This window comes from Vicugna pacos, chromosome 10 (genome assembly GCF_048564905.1).
Source record: "Vicugna pacos chromosome 10, VicPac4, whole genome shotgun sequence".
Classification (NCBI taxonomy): domain Eukaryota; kingdom Metazoa; phylum Chordata; class Mammalia; order Artiodactyla; family Camelidae; genus Vicugna; species Vicugna pacos.
Window position 1 is genome coordinate 67,439,843 of NC_132996.1, and position 14,980 is coordinate 67,454,822.

The following is a 14,980-nucleotide window of genomic DNA, read 5'->3' on the forward strand; positions in this document are numbered from 1 at the left end:
TCCACTCGTGCTTTTTTATCCCTTATATTCTAGGAACTTCCCAGACTTTGTTCCTCTTTCTTTTTTATGTATCTTCGGTCTTTTTCCTTTTACTTGTTCCTTTCTCTCTATAAATATGCTTGCCATTTCCATTCCCTACAAATCTTTCCCTCAACTCTGCCTCTCCCTGTAGCTGCTGCTCAGTTTTCAGTCCTTCCCTTTATCACACATACTTGCTGTCAGTGCTTTTTAAATTTCCATTCGCTCCTCAGCTTTTAGTGTCTGACCACCTCCCCACCACTCTAACTATAGAGTCATCAGTGCTAACTTGATTACTTAATTTTAGTGACCCATTTCAAAGTTTTGCCACTCATTGGCTTTTGACTCTTAATCATTCTCTAAAGCTTTCTTCAAGCGATATCATTTCCCCCCAAATCGACTCATTTTTGTCTCCTTCACTAGTTCTTCTTTCTTACTCTTTAAATATTGGTAGTGTATCTCAGGATTCCATTGTAATACCCTCTGATTCTCCCTGGGCAAATTCATTAACTCCAATGGTGTCAGTTCTCATCCAAATGTTAACTCTCAGATATTTATCTATAACTCTTACCTTTCTCTCCTGAGCCTGTCCACATTGCTAAACAGTTTCCATTTAGATATGCCTTAGACAGCTTATTTTTTAGTGGAAGTTAATATAAAGAATTCCTTCTTTGTTTCATACACCAACCAGTGATATTTCATTTAGTCCTTTAGTCCTTTATTCCTTTGAGTTTTGCTTTTCCAGTCTCCAACATCCAACTGGTTCCAAATCCTGTCCATTCTGTCTTATCATACCTATTCCCTCATTACCATCATTAGTGCCTTAGTTTAAGCCCTCATGTCTTTCCAAGATAAGATTATGCAAGAAAAAATTAAGCTTTTCAGTGAAGTCCATGCTGTACCCTGCTTCCAGAGTTCTTTTTTAAAACACATGGTATTTTACCTTCAGTGATTGATCATTACACATAATATATCTAAATTTCATTACATGACATTTAAAGTCATTTGGAATCTGGCCAGTTGTTCCTTCTCTCCAGAATGCCTTCCTCTGTCTTACTCACCTGATGAATATCATCTCTTCTGCCTCTGCTGCATTCCCATAGCTCATACAGTTTTACTGGTTTGTATGTCTTTTTCAGTTACTTGTGGGCACAGCCTTCATCTCTGTATTACCAGTGCTAATATAGCACCTGGACCTAGCTACTTAGAAATGTTTGATTTAATTAATAGTTTTTGAGAATTAGGGTGGCCATTCTTGGATTCAATTCCCTGTAGCATAAATATGGGCATATGAATACAATGCGATTTTGTAAATTAGAAGACTTCATGCAGTTCTGTTGCGAACTACTACTGGTTATCTGTATTCTGTATCAGAATAGATACTATTACATAAAAATTTGTATGTCGAAATTTTCCGTTAGGAGGAGTTTCGGGTGGAGGTGAAAAGGCAAGTCCATAGGATCTTTTTTGGCATTGGACTTACTTAGTATTCGGATTTTCAGGTTTATTCAGTTCGTAGAGATTTAATGTTGAAGGTAATTGCATATAGAAATGAACCCCTCTGGAAACATTAAAGAAATAAAAATGCTTGCTTCTAATATTTGTGAAAACATTTTTATAATTGCAAGAAAAAAGGAGTTAACTGAAGATTGATATATTTAGGGCCCCTTTTGGAGGGCTTTCTTTTTCACATACTGTTTTCATTAATTTAATTTTTTTCCATTTTTACTGAAGGGTAATTTATATTATTTGACTTTTTTTTAAGGGCCAGAAGTAGTAGTGAAAAGCAAATCTCCCTCCTGCTCCAGACCTCAAAAGTCCCTTTTGTTACCAGTTAATAAATGGAGGCACACTGTATGCACTTCAGTACTTTGCTTTTTAATTTAATATATCAACATATATAGCTGTATTTCATTCTTTTTCATAGCAGCAAGTACTCCATTGTTTGGATGTAATTATTTAACTAGACTTCTGTTGATGGTCATTTAGATTATTCCTATTATTTATAACCAGTGTTCTTATGAATATTCTCATATACATCTCAGCAAATATATCTGCTGAGTTAAAGAATATGTGCAGATCTGGGTGGGAAAAGTTTGTGCATTTAAAATTTTTATGTATGTTGCCAAATTTAGAGAAGTATAATTTTAGAGATGGAAGATTTCCCATGTTGATACTGTTTTCTCAGTGGATTCATTGTGATTTTAAAAAAATTTTTTAGTATTTAGGGTCATTTTCACATATTTGCCAACTATATATGTTTAAATGTTGATACTCATAACCAGCTCTTCAAAATGAAGATGAAAATGGTTAAACAAACAAAATCAGTTAGTACTCAGATACCCATTTTTTATTTCCCACACAGAGTTACAGGGGAGCATTGTCTTTCCTGAGGTTGTAGTTGTTTAAAAATGCTAGGGCTTCCTCTTTTCTTCCTTTGTGGGTGAGAATATTTGACCAAAATATTGATTAACTATTCAGAATATTTATTGAATAGATTAACTTTTAGAAATGCATCTTGAAAATGAAATAAGGTTTCGCTGCCAGGTGAGTGAAAACAGTAATTGGAAATAAAGATTTGGGCTTTCCCCTCTTGCTTAAACCCAGTAAAATTATGATGATGGCCAAAAAAAAAAATTTAAAATTTCTGTGTGAGGTTGTCAAATTCTCACGCTGTATATTTTCTTTCAGATTCCTTTGTTTCTTCCTCTTCCTCTCAGCCTGTATCTCTATTTTCGACCTCACAAGGCAAGTCTGTCATTTTTGTGTGTGCATTAATAAAAGAAAAATGTTGAGAAAGAGGCTGTAACTGGGGATAAGAGGCACGAGTTTTCTGTTGCCCCCAAATCCCCTAAAATAAAAACTAAATACAAACCATTCCTTTCTATTTGGCAGTTTCTAATGGATTTCCTGAAAGCTTAATAAAATAGAATGAGGGTAGGTGTACCCTTAAACATAGCATAAGCTTTAGGTGTAGTTTTGAGTATTTCTTAAAAATTGAAAACTTGCCCACAGAACTTGGAGCAGATAGAATTGTGACTGAGAAAACAACCCACCTCCAGAATGCGCTTGACGTATTGATTTGCAGTTACGTAGCTGGTTTGGAGAGGTAGTAGATTTGGGAAAACTTTATAATTATAAAGTGTGCTTCCACTGAACTGCTATACCATCCTAGCTAGAGTACTTTAGTGTGAACTTGTCTCCCAAGAGCTAGGCTATTTCCAAATTGCCTAGGAACATTGAACAAATTGGTTAAGACTTTTTGGCAAGCAAGGATTGTCTTCCCAGAGATTAAGATGTGGTTTGAGGGGGTTGGGGGATTTTGTTTTGCTTGTTTTTAATCTGCCAACCAGTCAGGAAGGGATTCAAAGTTGATAGCTATATGTTTGTGAGGGTAGCACTGTCAGGACTCTGGAAGAGAGTGCTGTGTGCTTCATTGATTTGCACCAATAATTAGGTTCTGTTTCGTTTGTGCTTTTGTATTCCACCTCAAATATAGGTCAGTGGAAAACTCTTATTTTAAAAAAGATAATTAAACTCACTAGATAGGTCTAAGAAGCCTTGTGCAGTGTATTGTCCTAGCTGAAATGCAAAGTCAGGGTGCTGGTTTTTTAGGAAGACTTTGACTTTTTATGAATAAAAACACAATAGGATAAAATGAACATAGTAAGTTTTGCTGGGTTTAATCTGCTGCTTAGGAAACATGATAGATAATTTGTTGCTTCTAGCTCAGACTGATAACATTAGAGCCTCCAAGCCTCTTTGTAATGTGCTCATTGGGTGAATTTGGAGATCTGTGGGTCAAATCATGACCTTTGAAATTAACTTGTTTACATTAAAAGATATTTTGTGAGTATTAGGAAGTAACTCAGATATACAGATTGATTCTTGACGTCTGGAACTCAGCCATATTTCTATTTTTAGGGGTTTTTTTCTCATGAAAAATTCAATAATTTAGGCAAATTCGATTTATTCTACTCTGGAAGATAAACTGGTAAATCTATCATAATGTAAAAAGAACAAATAATTATTTTTTTCTCTATTGTAAATATTTCCGATCTTCTAAAATGCATTCCTCATAGTAGTTATAACTTCCAGCCACTTTTTGCATGCAGAAGGGGGATAACGATATCCTAAATAGTATAACAATGCAACCTAAGCACAACATACCTAATGTACAGAAGATAAGTGTCATAGCTTAATCCCTGTTAGGAAAAATTACATGTACACTCAAGTAGAATGGAGATAAATAAAAAGGATTTTTCTAATTAAAACTGTATGTTTAGTAGGCTTCAGTTTCACAGTGAGTATGAGAGTTCATAAAAGAAAATAGGTTTGTCATTCTTCCTTTTTCTTAAATAAAAGTTATTTGACCAGTACAGATTCAGGATAGTGTTTTTGTTAAAAGGGTATTGTAAAGAAGCAGTTTAAAATGTCCTATCCCTAACAGTGTTCCCATCTAATCTCTGTTACTAGTATTTTCTCTTGTTAAAAAAAAACACGTAATGGAAAAGCGACTCACTTGGTGTTACTTCACTAGCAGGTCTAGAGATCAGCCTGTTCAGTTTTTTAAGGGAACTCCTTGGCAAATGTGATTAGGTGTATTTTAGGGTAGTCAAGACTGGTAGCTTCTAGTCTACCTTAATAAAAATAAGGGAAAATAAGTTGTTGGTGTACTTGGTTAACTGGGTTAAAACCCCTAGAGAGAATAGCTAGGACCAGGCCCACCCAACTGCAGGCCTTTCAGAGTGACTGCTGTCACCAACAGGCACCTTGCATTCATCATAGTCACTAACCCAACTAATCTCTCTCTGGCTTCTGTATCCCTTAGGCATTAGCCTTGGAGAATTGTACCTTATTTTTGTATATCTAAACCATATTAAGCAATATGTAATAATAGTTAAATAGAACATTTTCATATTTAAGAATGGCATTTTTAATCCTGAAATACATACTTACCATTATTGGGCTTCAGGAAAATGCATGTACCAAAAGTTGTCATTAATTTGGACTGAGAAAGAAAGGGCAGTTAAATTTTTCAGAAGGAAGTTATGTAATATTTATTAAATTACATTACTTTGTTAAGCTTCTTGAAAGCTAATGAATAGATTGGTGATTGGAATGTCAATGAAATAACCAGTTCCTTCTTAAATAAATTGTACTCCTGAGTAGTTCCTTTGCAGTTTTTACTTAATGATTCCCTTTTTTCTCATCCAGTAGAGTTAAATTTCAGCCTAATCCCTGAGCATTTCAAAATAGAGAAGTATATTTTAATGACATTTTCCAGTACTGTTAAATAAGGATATTAACAGAGTATAAGTGTAGCATGTGGCTAGGTTGTTTGTTTTGGGGTTTATTTTTTTGGCTTTTACTGTGCTTGGTACTTTATGTGAATCATCTGTTTTAATCCTCAGAGCCAATTTTATGGAGGAAGGGTACTGGCTCTTTTACCAGTTGAGGAAACTGGGGTTTAAAATGGTGAAATATAACTTTCTCTTGCTTAAATAAGTAAGTGACAAACTAAGGACTCCAAAGTCCATGCACCACTGCCTACAGTAAATATGATATATTGGTTCTATTTTAGGCTTTACGTATATTTTTAGCGGTGTCATTTTGAGGTTAGTGTCAAAATCATGAGAGCAGAAGAGGCAGAAATGACTATGTTAACCATATTATTATTTTTGTTAGTGATATAACTTACTATCTTCTGGGAGATGCGCTTCCTCCATCAGACACAAAGTCGAACAGATTTGGTTTCTGCTTTTGAAACTTTTGATGAAAGTGGAAGCTGGAAAATAGTATAGTTTTTTTTAGAAAACATTTGGGGGAAAAGTGGGTGAAAATAAGATTGAAAAGAGAGGATCCATCAACCATGCAGAATTGGAAGCACATTTGCAGTAACGAGTATTTGCATTCAGTTTGAGTAAGGCAGTAGGCATCTTGAATAGGAAGTTAAACACTGAACTTTGGGGCAAGTGTTGAGGAAGAAAATTTGCCAGTTACAGCCTTTTTTTTTTTTTAAACAAAAGCAAAACATTTTTCTTTGTACAAAAGAGAGTTTTTGTTTAAAATCTAGCTTGGCTGCAAAGTGTCTGCTGGCTAACTTCCTATTTTGATGCTTTGGCTGAAAATTGCTGATACTGTTTTGCACGATAATTTGTCTTTCCCTCTTGTTTTGTGAACATGAGAAAATTCAAGTGTAGGAAAACCTATACCTGAATATTTCAAGCCTCCCTTGTATGAATATGCATAGTATGTATATGAAAAAGTAATTGAGTGGTTTACTGTAGGCTGGCACCCCTTTCTTCACTGATGTGTATGGTTTTTCCATGTTATAGGTGCCCTTTTAATTAAAAGTGATGACTTTCCTGGGGAGGGGGTGGATAACCAAATGGCAACTAGCATAATGCTAAGCTAGTCACTTTTAAGGAAGAACTCTGATATATAACATTCATTATTGCTTACTTATTCCTAGGCCACATTGTTTTTCCATTATTAAGTTATAAAATACTTGACTAAAAAATACTAAATCTTTTTCTGAAAGATTGGGGAATAAGAAACAGTAAAGAGAAGACACTTTGAAGGAAACTGATAAAGGAACAGTTTATGCTGTTCATATAAACAGTATATGAAGGGGCTTCCTCAGTTTGAATGTATTCATTTGTTACATACATAATATTTATTCACTTGAAAGTTTTTTCATCCTGTCATTTTTAACTCCCCACCTTGTTCTGTGAGAGAAACTACTCTGGGCATGGAAGAGAGAAAACTCTTCCTCAATTCCCACACAAGACTCTCTAGTCACATAGAGCTTTTGCCTTATTCCAATCAAAATTTTGAGTTACTGTATTTTAAAATTAGTATATAGAGGTATTGAAAGCAGACGCAAAAGGACCACCCATGTCCTAGTACCCTATGAGTTGTGCTCCTGGACAAAGATGATCTGTGGTAAGGCGTGAGAGTGAAGAGTGCCAGTCTGCACACCTGTGGGATTTTTATAGGTCTAGGGATCTGAGGTGCGGCTCAGTTTTTCTACCCTTCAAAAACTAATAAAATGCAGTAAAGCTGTGGGTTCCCAAACTGGGTTTATTCCCTAGGGAACTTGTAATGCAGGTTCCTGAGCTCTATCCTCCTCAGGAAATTCTGAGTCCCTAAGTCAGAGTCAGAGCCCAGGAAGTGCTAGTAGTTGCTGTAAAGTTTGAAAAGGACAGAGGGAAGGTATAGCTCAGTGGTAGAGTGCTTGCTTAGCGTGTATGAGGTCCTGGGCTCAATCCCCAGTACCTCCATTTAAAAATAAAATAAATAAATCACACATAGCCCCCGGGGGGGGAAAAAAGATTGAAAGACTGTAAAAGATGGTGCCATGGGCTATTTTTGTGCTAGATTGTTAAATTGTTCAGATAGTTGTACATTGAACTAAAATGTACTTTGACCTTTGATGGTAAAGATGATTTGCAGAAACATTTTGCCCAGGAAAAGTTCTTTTATCTTTCAACATTAGCTTAGAATTTTTTTTATATATTAGGCTTTGTTAAATGTCTTTATCCACACAGTACCTAGTATAGTTCTTGGAATATTACAGACATTTGGTTTGACTAAGTGATTCAGAAGTTGCATCACCCAAAATCTTGAAGTAGATAAAAGCTCTTTAAATTATTTTTATTTGTGAGTAGTTGGCGGTAAAGTGTCTAAAGTTCTGAATGAGGATTTTCTGTATTATATACCAACTGAAGGCAGTTAGATTTGACACTATGCCTTTTTTCTCTCCCCAACCAAAAAGGCACATGGTCTGGAGTCTGTTAGGAGAGATTTTTATTTTTATTTTTATTTTTTTGAGAATGTGGTGTTTGGGGACATTTATTGAAGATTTATTAAGTTCTAGATCCTCTTCTAAGCACTTTACATGTATTAACTCATTTAATCCTCACAGCAGTTCTCAAATTAGGTGCTTTAGTATCTTAATTTTCAGATGAGATTAATTGTGTGACAAGATCACACAATTAGTAAGTGTGATGAAAGGATTTTGTATCTTTTAATAGGAATTTTTGGTTTGGGGGTAGTCTACAAATTTAGAATATGACTGCCAACTCAATTTCCTAGTCTTATTTCAGATAATATACTTAAATGGAGACTGAGTATTTAGGGTTCAAGAAGAAAGGGGTAAGCAAAGAGCTCAGTACTGGATAAACTTGGGAACATTCTCATGATTGTTGTGGGGTTATGACATTTTTCACCTCTTACCACATGTTAATTCCCTTCTTGACAAGTCTACTAGACGTATAACCATTGTTGATAATAGAGTAATGCCATATTTTTAGGTGATTAGAATTCTTAAGAACAAATATGCACATTAAATCCCATTATAGCAAATAACTAATCTAGAAAATATTCATAATGAGATTTTTTTGACAGACATTGTTTTGAGTAGTGTTGAAAATCTCTTGCAGAGCATGTGAAGGACTTGATCTTTTGAAAAACGAAAGGTAGTGGACATTTTCTGGGACATAAGATAATCCAGAGTTATTCCATCAGGCAGTTTTACAGTGCATGGTATTTTAAAAACTAACAACCTTTAAACTCCCTGGAATTTTCTGCCATTTTGCCAAGTACAGGCTTGGACAACACCAAGGACTATTAAGTGCCATACTGACTAATTGGAAGTCTTTGCTTACGAGCACTTTGCTAAAGGCTTGTTTAGATTCTGGTCTTTGTTCTATTTAGTGTTTTCATGCCATTTGTAAGCTCTTTACTTCCAGACCAATTTTTTTGTTGTCTTGGTAAAAGTTAGCTCTGTTCAAGTTTGTTAGGGTTTCAGCTAGCGAAAGAAACTTTCATTTGCTGAAATTCTAAACAAGATAATTATTAAAATTAAAGCAAAGATGATACTAACTTATTTTGCTACCTGTGTAAAAACTTGATGGACAGTTGTGAGAGCTAACATCTGCATCTCACAATCACTGAGGAATGAATACAGCATCACACTCTTTACCTCCTAAGCTTGCTCCCCAGAAAACACATTCCAACACTATTAAGTCACCAAATTATTATTAGGGAACATGATTTCAGTTATTTTTGTATATATAATAGTCATGACATACTAAAGAATCTTTAGTAAAATGTTTGAAGTCTGTCAAGAAGTCATGGCATTCAGTACAGAACTTGTTGGTATCCTGAGAGTAAGATACCCACCTAATCTTAGCTTTATCTCAGATTATTATATACCTAACTAGAAACTTTTGGAGTATTAAGAGTTCAAAGAAATTAGAAAAGAAACAAGCCTTAGAAAACTGAGAAGTTTGTGTCCTGACAAAGCATAGAATGTTTCCATCATGCCCCACCCCACCCCCTGTAATATATGCATTCTTTCATTAGCATTCCAGGTAGGTTGCTTTCTTTTTCATTTCATCAAATCTACCTCCACATCATCATCATTTTACTTACTGATTTTGCTTATTTTCTGTCTCCCCCTCTGTATTGTAAACTCCACAAAGGCAAGGATTTTTTTTTCCGACTTATTCACTTTTTTTTTTAATTAAGTATAGCTGATTTACAATGTGTTAGTTTCAAGTGTGTTGCATAATGATTCAGTTATACATATATATTCTTTTTCATATTATTTTTCACTATAGATTATTACAAGCTATTGAATATAGTTCCCTGTGCTATATAGTGGGACCTTGCTGTTTTATCTATTTTATACATAGTAGTTTAGTAGTTTATATCTACTAATCCCAAACTCCTAATTTATGCCTCCCCTGTCTTTCCCCTTTGGTAACCATGTTTGTTTTTTCCTATGCCTGTAAGTCCATTTCTGTTTTGTAAATAAATTTCTTTGTGTCATTTTTTTAGATTTCACATATAAGTGATATATGATATTTGTCTTTCTCTGCCTGACTTATTTAGTATGATAATCTCTAGGTCTATCCATATTGCTACAAATGATGTTGTTTCATTCTTTTTAATGACTGAGTAGTATTCCTGTGTGTTTGTGTATCACAACTTCTTTATCCACTCATCATCAGTGAACATTAAGGTTGCTTCCATACCTTGGCTATTGTAAATAGAGCTGCTGTAAACACTGGGGTGCATGTGTTTTTTTGAATTAGAGCTTTCTCCAGATATATGCCCAGAAGTGGGATTGCTGGATCATATGGTAACTCTATTTTTGGTTTTCTAAGGAATCTCCATACTGTTTTCCATAGTGGCTGTACCAAATTATATTCCCACCAACAGCCAGCGAAGGAGGGTTCCCTGTTCTCCTCACCCTCTCCAGCATTTATGATTTGTGGGTTTTTTAATGATTGCCATTCTGACCAGTCCATTTTGTTCACTGCTTTTAATTTAGTTTCTGAAATAGTGTCTGGCACGTGACCTAGTGGCACTCAGTAAATATTTGTTGAATTGTTGCTAATTCATTTTGTCCTCTTTTGTCTGTAAGATCACAGATCTGAATCATCCAAAGTCTCAGTCTCTGTAAAGCATATAAGCTGAGCATTCCCTCTGAGGTGGAGTCAGTTTTGCTCACCTCAGGGTTCCATTCGTGTTTGAAGGGAAGGGCTCCCATACAGTTTTACCTTAATCCAGATTTAGTCTTTTGAATGTTTCCTGGTAGAAACAGTTACCAGTAAAGTCAGTAACAACACATAACTCAGATTATGAAATATTTCTGATTTAAATAGAGTCCATAGTTCTTTAAATTTCAGGTTTTTAAACCTTTTAACTTGAAATACTGAGCTTCATTTATCTTTAGTCCAGTCTTGCTGAGTATCCATACTTTATGATAGATACAAACGATGTTTACTGCATTAGAACTAAATATGAATTACAGCTTATTTCTGTCTCATTGGTACACTTTGTACCACCAGACTTTATTTTTCCTCAGTTTACAAAGGCTTTTCCCCTAGATTGCAGTTACACTATTCTAAAGGTCAGAGATCCTGCTATATCAAATTTCAATGTTATGTGTTGAAATAGAGAAACTTTATGTGGCATTTGGAAACATTTTTTATAATAGTGAAATTTTATTTATTGCATAAGTATTTAATTTTTAATTTCTTTTCATCTTTATAAAATGATTTTGAATAAAGTCATAGTTTTGCTTTTGTCTAATTATTATTCAGTTTCTCACATGAAAAAGAGCATAAGCTAAATAAAAGTAATCCCAAAGGTTTTTCTCTTTCACATCTTCCCAGTTACTCATTCAAAATCAAGGAAATCATTGCTGTCGTGAGCCTACTTAGGTCTCACCTGACCAAGCTGAATCTTTGATTCATTCATTTGGAACTATTTATTTAAGACCTACTTTGTTCCATCTGGAGAGATATAGCTGTGTTTTAGATAACGCCTACGCTTGGGACAGTTGTTGCTAGGTTGGATAGTTGGAAGACAGTGTGGTTAAATCAGTGGCTACCGTGGTATTAAAAACTGGTAAGACTTATTAATTAATGTATTACTTTTAGAAAGATATTTTCTGTTTTAAAAGGATTTTTAATAAAATATATATATATATATACCAAAAAAAAAGATGTTTGAAGTTAACTCTTAATAGAGGAAACCAAATTACATGGTTCAGTTTTGTTTAAATTGGCAAGTTGGTTCAAGAGATTTTGGAGCAGGCCAGCCTTTTAAACCATGTAGTTTAAAACATTGAGGCCATGTGTACCTGAGAACCATCTTCCCTGTGGTTAGAATAGAGTAGTTTTAGTCTGACTGGTTTTTAGGCTCAGGAGAGATTTGCTGTATCTCCTGAAAGTAAGACAGGACTCTGGTCACATCTTTTTTTCCGTTTCAGATTGTCAGACTGTAACAGTGATTTTTATAGAAGCGATGTGTTCTGAATTGTTCCACCACCTACAGATGGGAGCATATCATTACTTCATAATATCAAGTTGTTTGTTTTGTATGGATTACATAGTTTCTTTGGAATGGTTCTACCAAAAACAAAAGGAAAAAATGCTCCCCCAGATTTTCCAACCTTACCAAACCCTTCTTGATGCTTTACCATTAAAGGGAAAAAGTAGACTGAAAAGTATTTTGTTATAAAAATCTTTTGTCATTTGCAATTTGTAGCATGATATGCCTTTTATGTTTCACTGCTGGCAATTTTTTGCATGTCCTATAGGATAACTGTTGATTATTGTTTTGTTATTTATTTATGTGTGTGTATATATACATCCTGTGTGTGTGTGTGTGTGTGTGTGTGTATGATTTTAAAAATAAAAAAAGCATGCTGCTTGACCTGACTAGCTAATGTGTAATTTTACCTGGTAAACAGTTTTTTTCTTTCAAATTCTGACCATAGAGGGATTGAGCTCTCTTTGCTCTGATGAGCCACCTTCAGAAATTATGACTTCTTCCTTTTTTTCATCTTCTGAAATACATAACACTGACCTTACAGTACTACGTGGAGAAAAAAGCAAAGTAGTAGGCAGCCAGCCTATTTTAGCCAAAGAAGGAAAAGACTGTTTGGCTCTTCTAGATGTGAAAAAGATGGACAAGCCTCAGGGGACCAGTAAAGACATAGCAGACTCCCCAGTATCTGTTGCAGAAGCAGTTCACTGTAACCGTCCTTCCATTCCAGCCAGTTTCCCAGATCATCCAGCCTTTCTCTTAAAGGAAACTGGTCAAATGGAACAGCAAATAAATAAAGATCAAGAATCCAAGAACCCAAATGAGGTACCAAGTAAGGACGATAAAACTGCCTTGGATGCCGATGACAAGTTCACTTTGCTAACAGCCCAGAAAGCACCCACTGAGCAATCTAAACCAGAAGGCATTTGTGTATATTCATTGTCCCCCTCTGAAGTTTCAGGAGGGGATATTTTGGAAAAGGATTCCCCTGAATCACCATTTGAAGTAATTATTGACAAAGCAGCATTTGATAAAGAATTTAAAGATGCATATAAGGAGAGCACAAGTGATTTCGGTAGCTGGGCGGTGCACACTGATAGAGAATCAGCTGCAGACATTTCAGAGTCTAATGACAAAGTATTTCCACTGAGAAATAAAGAAGCAGGACGTTACCCAACCTCTGCATTCCTCACTAGACAGTTTTCACAAACCACTGCAGCATTGGAGGCGGTGTCTAGATGTGTGAATGATATGCATAACTTTACTAATGAGATACTGACTTGGGATTTGGTTCCCCAAGTGAAACAGAGCGATAAATCTGACTACATCACAACAACTACAGGACTTGATGTGAGTGAATATAATTCAGAAATTCCAGTTGTAAATCTCAAAACTGGCACTCACCAGAAAATTCCTGTCTGTTCTATTAATGGGAGCACTACTGTCCCTAAATCAACAGGTGATTGGGCAGAAACCTCTATCCCACAAGAAAATGCTATGCCAGACTGTCTCAATTCCACAAAGGAAATCAGTATCAAAGGTGTGCGAGGCAACGTGCAGAAAGGAGATGACACACTTTCAGAGTTATCTGGATCTCCATTGGAGAAATTTGTCTCTCTGGGTTCTGAAGTGGCCACAGTGAAAGTTGTTTTACCTGATGACCACCTGAAAGGTGAAATGAACTGGCAGACTTCTGTGTTGGGAGAAGTGACAGAGGCTGATAGTTCTGGTGAGTCTGATGATACAGTAATAGAGGACATCATAGCAGGTATTTCATTTGAAAGCAACAAACTTCAGGCCGAAAAACCTGTTTCCATTCCAAGTGGTGTTGTAAAAACAGATGAAAGAGAAATCAAAGAGACTGTTGGTTGTAATAGGGAAAACAGAACATATGAAAACTTTGAAAGGTTGATCCATGACTCTGAGCCACGACAAGTTCAGTCTGATATTCTTGAAAAGAGTCCAGCTGGTGAGGCAGCATGCTCACAAGTACCTGATATGAATGTCACATTGGAAGATGTGAAGCAGTCAGACATTATGAGTGTAGTTGCTCCTGAAAAGCCTGTTGCAGCTGAGAACCCAAAACTGTCTTCATCAGCATCTCCAAATGTTTTTAATGATAAGACAGAATTCTCACTAAATGTGACAACCTCTGCTTATTTGGAGTCATTGCATGAAAAAAGTGTTAAAGATATAGATGATTCTTCCCCAGAGGACCTGTTAGCAGCCTTTACAGAAACCAGAGAGAAAGGGATAGTAATTAAAGGTGAAGGAAATACCTTTGAAGCAACATTAGAGAAAACTAAGAACTTTAAAACAACCCTTCCTGTAGAAACTTTACATGAAAGTGAGTCAGGTGGTTCTGAAATTGAAGATACAGAAATCAAATATGATGAACAGAGCAAAGAAACAGATGGAAGTGAGCTTTTGGATGTTCTCCCTACCCAAGGTACTCCAGTAGCATCTCTCGACTTAGAACAGGAACAGCTCACAATCAAAGCCCTTAAAGAGTTGAGTGAAAGGAAAGTTGAGGAGTCAGCTTCTGCACAGGATAAAGTAGAATCTCCTTCTGAAGAAATGCACAAGCAGACTTTAACATTCGCTCCAGAATCTTCATGGCCACAGAGATCATATGATGTCCTAAAACACAAAGATGTCAAGACTGAATCTGATCTGGGGATTTCCAAGAAGTACACTGTTATGAAAGAAACTACTAGGGTAGATATTACTTCCAACCTTAGCAAGACTGAACTGGTAAACAAGCATATCCTAGCAAGACTTCTGGCAGACTTCTCAGGTAACTGTTTACATTAGAAATACTGCATGTAGTTAATTCTGCTATGATTGTGTACTTACCAGAGTGCCATTTTTCTTAGTCTCTGATTTATATCATCAAAATTATAGCTAGAATAAAAACACATTGTATAATGGGGAAAGGTAGATATTTTTAAACAGTTGCTTGATTTGGTTTTCTTATACAAATATTTCCCAAAGCAGTAGCCCACTTGTTAAAGTTAATATTCTTCTTAAAAATTTATGCTCCAGTTTTTTCATGGTTCTCCTTTCCTTATAGGTTGCCCTGAGGGGGATTGCTGCTTTTAAGAGTGTTGTT

General features: G+C 35.5%; 1 protein-coding gene across 3 annotated transcripts in view; it reads left to right on the top strand.

Annotated features, from left to right (window-relative positions):
• The window catches only part of RTN3 (reticulon 3), a 56,285-nt gene that overhangs the window by 10,912 nt on the left and 30,393 nt on the right, over positions 1 to 14,980 (top strand). The window contains exon 2 of one of the 3 annotated variants that reach the window (XM_072970171.1): positions 12,599 to 14,665. The exons of 1 other annotated variant lie outside the window; for it this stretch is intronic. In XM_072970171.1, coding sequence (XP_072826272.1) covers positions 12,599 to 14,665 — 2,067 coding nt within the window. Of the gene's footprint in view, positions 1 to 12,348; positions 14,666 to 14,980 lie in introns of those variants that run through there. One more of the 3 variants, XM_072970169.1, reaches the window with a different exon arrangement.